This window comes from Halyomorpha halys, unplaced genomic scaffold (genome assembly GCF_000696795.3).
Source record: "Halyomorpha halys isolate HHAL.00 unplaced genomic scaffold, Hhal_1.1 Scaffold1271.1, whole genome shotgun sequence".
Taxonomy (NCBI): Eukaryota; Metazoa; Arthropoda; class Insecta; order Hemiptera; family Pentatomidae; genus Halyomorpha; species Halyomorpha halys.
In genome coordinates, this window is record NW_027113754.1 from 191990 (window position 1) to 200464 (window position 8475).

At 28.2% G+C, this 8475-nt stretch overlaps 2 protein-coding genes across 2 annotated transcripts in view; one reads left to right on the forward strand and one right to left on the reverse strand.

The window, feature by feature from the left end:
• Positions 1-5227: 5227 nt before the first annotated feature.
• The window catches only part of LOC106689052 (MKI67 FHA domain-interacting nucleolar phosphoprotein-like), a 10354-nt gene continuing 7106 nt past the window's right edge, over positions 5228-8475 (forward strand). Inside the window, exons 1-3 of the mRNA XM_067051079.1 lie at positions 5228-5351; positions 6657-6700; positions 8222-8229. Coding sequence (XP_066907180.1) covers positions 5228-5351; positions 6657-6700; positions 8222-8229 — 176 coding nt within the window. The remainder of the gene's footprint in view (positions 5352-6656; positions 6701-8221; positions 8230-8475) is intronic.
• The window catches only part of LOC106689053 (homeobox protein H55), a 24039-nt gene continuing 22602 nt past the window's right edge, over positions 7039-8475 (reverse strand). The window contains exon 4 of the transcript XR_010844446.1: positions 7039-7168. The gene's annotated coding sequence lies outside the window, so the exon portion shown is untranslated. The remainder of the gene's footprint in view (positions 7169-8475) is intronic.

The window sequence follows — 8475 nt, forward strand, 5'->3', positions numbered from 1 at the left end:
TGTTTCTATGTTATTAGGTTTTTTGTCTGTCTCCTGAATTTTTACTTTATATCATTAGGTATATATATGCTGATTTTATTTTTAAAATGTTTTCTAATTCTAACTTTCTCCGACTAGAACAGCAATGACTATAGATTCCTAATAATTAGTATAACTTCTAGATTTGATGAAACTTATGTTGCCAACACTTACCTCTTTTGTGTTTAGATAGCACAATTTTGTAAAAGTTACCAATGAATGGGTTATCTTAGGTAATTTAACAATTATTTTTACAGTTCCATTTTAATGATTTATTACTGTTTAAAAAGTGAAATTATTTCTTTTTTAATGTACTCCCAACAGTTATCTTCAACATTTAATCCATGTTAGCAATATATTCATAATTAATTATATATATTTTCATTAATATATGTACTTAATTATTATCAATGTTCTATAAGATGTGTTGATTCTTGATATTTAATTATATTTAACAATTTTACTTATGAGTTTTACTACTGATATTTCTTTTTAAGTTCATAGGTAATGAAGGAATTTAATAACTAGTAATTGAAATTGAGAGAATTTCTTTAAAAAAACTTATGCTATTATTTCTGAAATTGATCGACTGTTAGCTATTATTTGTGGCGAATAGTTCTAAAACTGGCTCAGTCTGCTTTATTCACACGTTCTCAATGCACCACATTACCAAGCAAACTGTATTAACTTAAAGCATACTTAGTCCATTTATTATGGATGTGCGCTCTGTTATCTCAATCCAGTATGAAAATAAGTTCAAACTCATGGGGTTACCTAAGTCATAAGTTTTTATCTTATAAATTTTTTTAAAATGGATTGAACTGATTACCCATTTAATTGTTAGTTTTTAATAATTTCTTTAATTCTTGTCATTATATTTTTCATGAATAAATTTATTTATTTTTCACTCAGATTTTCAGTTTTTATGATATTTAAAAACAGGGGTGTGTATTGAAAAATAAAATTGGATGAGCATTTATAGTTATACTTCTTCCTTATTATGTATACTATATAACTTAAATCTTAGGTATTTTGTCAACTTTCATTCAATCTCAGTTTTATTTAAAGTTTAATATTAAAAACCTTCAGCATTAAGAATAATTGTCTCATTAACTTGTAAGGAAATTAAGACGGTGTGTATTATGAATTATAAGTTCAATTTAGAGAATTTTGTCCATTTTATTTTATTGTATTAATTTTTCATTTTTGATCAATACTCAAATTTGAATATTGAAAATCTATTATCAGTCTTATATTTTAGGTCTAAGTTTGAGTTTAACTCAATTCAGTTAGTTCCTTAATTATTGTTATTTATGTTAAAGTAGCAAAAAATTCAATTTATGTTAATACAATATTCCTTTTTTTTTTTAATATTTACTGAAAAATATATGTATCTGTCATGAACAACTATTTTGGTTAAAATTGTTAATTTTTTTTTAACAACTTTAAAAAGTTCTGAACTATTACTAAATTCAAGTAATTTACATTTTATTAGATTTTTACTTTTCCTTAACTTTATAATATAAAATTACCCTTATTTTCTTAAATTTTCAAGCTATCATCTACTCAACTCATTTTTAATTATGAAACTTAGTTATTCATGATAAAAAACTAATTATATGACACAATATGCATATCCTCGCAAACGTGTTAAACACATAAAAGGTTTATAATTGTATCAGCTATATACTTCTATTCCTTTCGTTCTAAACCAAAATATCTTTAAGGATTTTTTTTTACTGATTATCTTTCCTTTTTTTTTTTTTACTTTCACTTACATATATAATTTGTGGGCCTAGGCCATTTTCTTACCTATTAAACCTTGAAATGAAATGCTGTTAAGGTTTTTAAAATTTGAATGAATGATGAAATCAGTACTCACTCATATTAGAAAACAACTGTCTAATTATTATTTTTTTATTGGTTATTTTAATGTGTTGATTAGTAAGCTATAACATTATCTTTGGTATATCCACTTATGTTTGTAAGACATGTGCAAAGATTTTAATAATTGGGTAGAATAGATATTAGATTTGCTTATATCTAAGAAATATATTTCGGTTATTGTTTTATATGTTATGAGATTTATTCTGCTGAGCATGGAAGAAATATTTTATAAATAAAGGAGAATTTTGATTGGGCTTGGCTAAATAATGTTTATTATGTGACAGATTTAATGTTTCTAACTTTAATGATGATTCTATGCAGGTTATTATAATAGTCCTAATAAGTAACAGTCTAAAATGTTTTTCTGTTACAAATTAGTAAATACTGAACTATGAAAGCCAGTTGGTGATAAGCTGATTTTTTGTGAAATTGCTCCTTTCACATATTAATTTTTAATGTTACAGTTGATTTTATGTAATATTTACATACATATTAAAAGCTATTTTTACTCGCATCTTTTGAATGAAGTGAGTCATTAAAATATTTTTTCAATAAATAATGTTGTTAATATTGTGTTATATTATAAGGATTCCTATCAGTTATAGTAAATAAGATATTTTTGGTATTGTTTATATCAGATCCTGCTGTGCCTTACTACAAGAGTCCTGATTGTATACTAAATTTTTTTAAAAATTAGTGTGGAACAAGGGGGGTTGAATTGTGAGACATTTCCTGCTTATTAATGAGCACTTATATTTCCTTTAATAAAATTATAATTCCCTGGAGGGGCAACTTGGGTTAGTGAGTTAGCTTTAATAATCATTTTGAAGTGATATAATAAATCTTGGGTGGTCTCATAGATTAAGAGATTATGGCTTATCTGGGTGACTTGTGTTGGAAATATTCTTCTTTATTTGTTAATACATAAGGCATTGAAGAAGTGCTTTAACTTGTTCATTTATAAAAAGCAAGCTTTCTAGATTAATCAATTAGTGTTGTGTTGTCTCCATTTTTCCTTAATATACTTAAGAAATATACCGAATTATACCTATATCTATTTTAATTGAGTGAAAAATATTGGTTGAATACTACAACTGATAATTCTCTAATTCATAATAGCAGCTGAACTTAAAAGTAAACCAAGGCCTTGTTTGTTCCAAATATTTTCTTAATTCCTTTTCTTATTTCTTATCCTTATCTCAATCATTCCTGGTTTTTTGATGGACTGTAGATTAAACTTGAGAAGAGCCAGATTCGAATCTGGATCCATGGAGTAGGTAGCTTTACCCAGTGAATGAACCATCCAGTTCCCCAGGAAGAATAATGATGCAACTGTAAGCTTTGTGAAATTGATTTCATTGTGTTGGCTGTCTCAAGAATGAATTTATAAACATCTAGTAAATGCATTTTTTAACCTGCTAACCCAAAAAAGTCGATTTCACTAAATTTTAGTTGTGTCATTCTTCTGGAGCAGCAGTATTTTCTGATTTAACTAATGTTCTCAAATATCAGTCTATTCTTATATATAGTTATATGAAACTCTGCAATTAATCTTTATACAATGATTAATATTTGAACTAGCCTATCAAGAGGTATTTTTATTGAGGTAATAAAATGAATACTATTTCACAAATGCTCTGTGGAGAGAAGTTGATCAGCTGTTCATCTGAATTAGTAATTAGACCCTACATCAAATCTGGAAGCAAGTCAAACATTCCCAAAAAATTGCAGATGAGAAAGCAGTCTAGAGTAAGGAAAAAAGTATTTAGCACAAAACTATGGCTAAAATTGTCATAAATACAATGTTTAATTATTCAAGAACCATTTATAAATAAAGTACTCATGATATTTTTATCGCAATTAACTATTGCCCCAACTCTCCACCTCTACTACATTTTAAAATGTTAGAACCACCAAGAAAAGCAGCATACCTAGTTGAATCCCAAGTTGTAATATACAATTTTTATATAAAGAGATCAGCCTCGATGTCAAACAAGATCTAGTTACAAAAACTTGGAAACCCGCTAATACAGAATGCTACATGTTGGTATAGGATCGACCTCCCCTGAAAAGGTCCCGTAGGGATTTGTTTATTTCTTGAGCGGAATTCAACAGCCATTAAGGTAGTAATAATAATAAAAAGAAGGCCTTTTGAGCATGTTCCATACAGCACATGAAATATTGAGTGAGAGAGCACCCAATGGATTATTTCATGCAGGATCAGTTTTGCTCCTGGCCCAGGCTCAGCTGATCGCGGCCCTGTTAGATACTATTTAGAGTGCAACTATTACTCCACCAATCAGTCATTGCTAGATTATGTTTGATACTGCAGTATATATCCAGCCACAAGTAATTTTGGGAATGAAGAGGTTGGTTTTTTATCAACAGAATGGCTTGTATCTCTAAATTCATCCAAGGCTTAGAGTAATTGCATATAAAAAAATTGGACAAGCTTTATCTGAGTGACATCTTTAAGTGGAAAAGTTTATAAATTATACAATTCATCACATTCTCCAGAATATGTTTTTATACAGGTCTATAATGATTTTTCCACATTGTGGCAGATAAAGGAAAACAACAATACAGGATATTCCATATTTATCAGTAAGAGTGGCATTGAAGGGCAGAAATGCCAATAATTGAGCTTTGATAATTAAAAGGATTTCAAAATAAGACTTAAGACTTAATAATTTAAAAATGATAAGATACACAATTTATATATAATAGAGAAAAAATTATTAATATTTCTTGGGCCGCCCATAGCTCAGTGGTTAAGACACAGTCTTACCAATTTGATTGATGTCTATTCGCGGTGCCGGTTCGAATCCGGCCTTGGGACGTCGACTTTTTTCATTGAGTGGCGGTCCCACAAAATGAAGAACTTTGACCTCCAACCATGGTTAGGCAGTATAGGACTCCAATGGGAGTCTTGGCAAAAAAAAAAATATTTCTTCAGTTCAATCTATAATAACTAACATTTTGGCTCAAATAAAGGGTTAAAAGTGTTTATAACTGATAAAAATAAATAAAATATGTAATATCATTAGGATCGCCTGAGCAGAAGCTATACAATGGTAAATCCTGTATTATCCTTTATATAAAAACAAGCCAAAATAAAATTATCTGTAATAAATTTGAAGGAAGTAGACTTTAATACTTTTGTAGTTCTTAGCCCCAACATCGATCTTCTATACGTCTGTAACCTCCCTTTTGAGGTTATGTTTTCATTAAGCACACGTGAGTAATTTAAACTTGTTTACTCAATCCAGTAAGTCACTAAGATTAGTTTTGCTAACTGTAGTTCTAATTTTTAAAGTTCAATATGAAGACTAGAGCACCGAAAATGCCCAAAACATCCAACAAAGTTGTTAGTTTGGAACAAAAATCTGTTATTAAAAAGAAACATACACTTACTAAGAAAAAAGGAAAAACCCAAGTTAAAGAAGGTAACATATTTATTTTTGTGTAGTACCTAAGGGTATATTTTTCTCTGTGTTATTGTTAGTTGAAGAAGATAACTTTTTTTTTTTTGTGTAATACCTTAAGGTATATTTTCCTCTGTGTTATGTTTCCTTTAGGAATTTATAACTTTGGTAGCGGATACCCTCTTTAACAGACAGGGTTAGCTAAATTTTCATCACTAAAGGTGAATTCTAGCCTTCTGAATGGTCCCTTACTAAAAATATTGGAAATTAATGGAATAATATTAAAGGGTTTCATGTTTTGATACAAAATATTTGTCAAAATGTACATTTACTACTTTATTTGCTATGCAAAAATAGTAAATGTACATATCACATAAATATGTAGTAAATGTACAAAACGATAACATTTAAATACATACATACTTGACAATTATATCTTAAAGAACCACATTGTCATATTATTAACAAGTAACAAAGTGGTTTCTATTATTTTTTGTTTGAAATTGGAAAAAGTTAACAGTCATCAAGCATCAAACAACTCGAAGCATGATGAAGTGTGTATTCATATCTAGCTCTTTTTTTGTCCTTCGGAAGAATGTGTACCACACTTAGGGAAATATTGCCCTAAATTATAATTAGGACCTACTATTTTTTTTTAATAATATGAAGTAATTCAAGTTCTCGTAATGGATTACTCAACAAATGTTAATGTAAAAGAACCAAAAAGGCTGTGGAAGTAAAAGAGTGAGGATGAAGGACAAGAGACCTACAGGGGGTCAAAGGCGCTCTTGATATAGTGACAGAAGAAGGTGCTAGGAAGAAATTATTACTATGAAGGTGAAGTCCCAGCATTAGTGAGACCACATATTTCAGTCTATTAGCATGAGTCAGTTATTATGTTTTAAATTTATGATAGAGAAAATGTTTTTCACTAACAAGGGTTTGTTTTCATCCATGATAGAACTGACAGTGAAAAAGAGAATCAATTGTTAAAGGTCGCTAAAACAGAGTAAGTAATTTTACTTTGTACCTGCCCCCTTAGCCAGGGAGTTTTCCCAGAATAACATATGATACTGTTCTCAATTAAAAACCTTATCCATGCTCTCAATTTTGTTTTGCCTGGACATTTGCATATGTAATGGCCTGTTTTATTTAATTTTTTAATAAATATCTAAAAGCCAAACTCATTCTATTATTACATACTATTTTACTTTTTTGTTCTATTTAAACAAATCATCTACTTATTATTATTATAAAATTTTAACATCATGAAGTGTAAGGTAAACTAAAGATTAAGTTTTGTTATTTTAAGTTTTATTGTTTCAGGAAAAACAGTCTTCCCAGTACTAAAAAGTAAAGACAAAATAAAGGTAATTTATTTTTTCTATAGAATTTATTGTTAGTTCTATATTTGTACTATTTATCATGTATCTATCATATATGTAAGTACTTTGTATCTTATACATTCCAATCTTGACAATCCGTCAATCTCTAACCTTAGCTAATTTTAGTATTTTTTCTTCACCTTTATAATTTTTTATTAGGTGAATTATTAGACTACATGTTATTACTGACAATGTTAATTTTATTTTGTATGCAGTTACTAAAAGTAAATATAATACACTTAACTAAAAAAAGTTGAATGCATGAACAACTTTGTAATCAAATAAGTGCAGTTTTATGGAAGTAATAGTTTATAGAATAATATAGCACTACAATGAGTTGTTAATAGTCGACTGTCAATTATTATGAAGAGATGATGGTTGAGGGCGGGGTCAGCAAAAAAACTTATTCATTTGTGCTTACTTTTCGACGTGAATTTCATACTTTCATCAGGGCTAAAAAACAAAACAAAAAAGAGATAATAACCATCTCTGAGAGAAACATGAAAATAAAGAAAAATAATTGACAAACAAAGTTGGAAATATACTAAACAATGAATTAAGTAGAAAGTAGTTGATTACTAACAATAGAAGTAATACTAGTTGATTGATAACAATAGAAGATGGAATGAAATATTATAAAAGTAAGAATTATGCAAAATAAATTATGAAAAATTAAAACAACAGAAAGTGTTGAAAAAATAAAGATAATGAAAGATATGGAAGAAAATGTAAATGATGAGTAATGGAATTAACATAATAAGGAATGTGAGTAGTGTCTAAAATTATGAAAAACTATTAACATAATGAAATTCATGAAAGAAAAATGATGTTTGTGATACAATGAGCAAGAAATCAAAAAATATATTACAATGATAGAAAAAGAAAATAAATGTTAATATGGATAAAAAATCTACGGTAATATAGATAAGTAAAAAAAAAAAATAAGCTAAAATAATTATAGAGTATTTGGATAAAAAATGAATAAGGAGGAAAAAGGGAGAAGAAATATGGAGAAAGAAAGAAATATGGAACAGGAAAGAAATATTAAAAAATGAGAGGAAGACTTACATGCTCCAGCAGATATTCTGTTTAGAGTGATTGAACTTCAACTTCAACAATAGAGAGGCTATATAAAATATGTAAATCGAATGGAAACAGTAACTGCCAAATATGAATAACCACGAAAGACTGTGAAGATAAAATAAGGAAAAAGAAATTAAATTAAAGTTTACATATATTTCCAAATTTGTTTGTTTGCTATTTTCCTTTATTTTTATGTTTCTCAGAGTAATGGTTGTTATATATTTTTTCTTATTGCTTTTAGCCCTGATGAAGGCCTGAAATTCAGGTCGAAATGTTGGCTCAAATAAATAAGCTTTTGTTTATTTGTATTTTTTTGCTGGCCACACCCCTGTCTGATATTTGTGGGCTTTACAAATATCAGACTATTAAGATCCTACTGTGGTTTTTATTGATATCCAAATTGTTACCTTAACTTCATTTTAGACTGATAGGTACATCCTTTAAATATGAATTCCTCATTAGTTGATTTTCTGTGTACTCTATTATTAACTCCTTTGTTCAAGACCATGGTGTTAATAAAAGTGTTGGAAAAGTTGATATAAGATGTATCATTGATGTTGGTCTTCTTTAAATATTTATATTTCAATGAGATACCATTTATTACAGATGGAAAGTGGATACAGTCCTATGTCTCTAGACATTAAAAAGGAGGATCAAAATATTGTTTCCAAACCAAG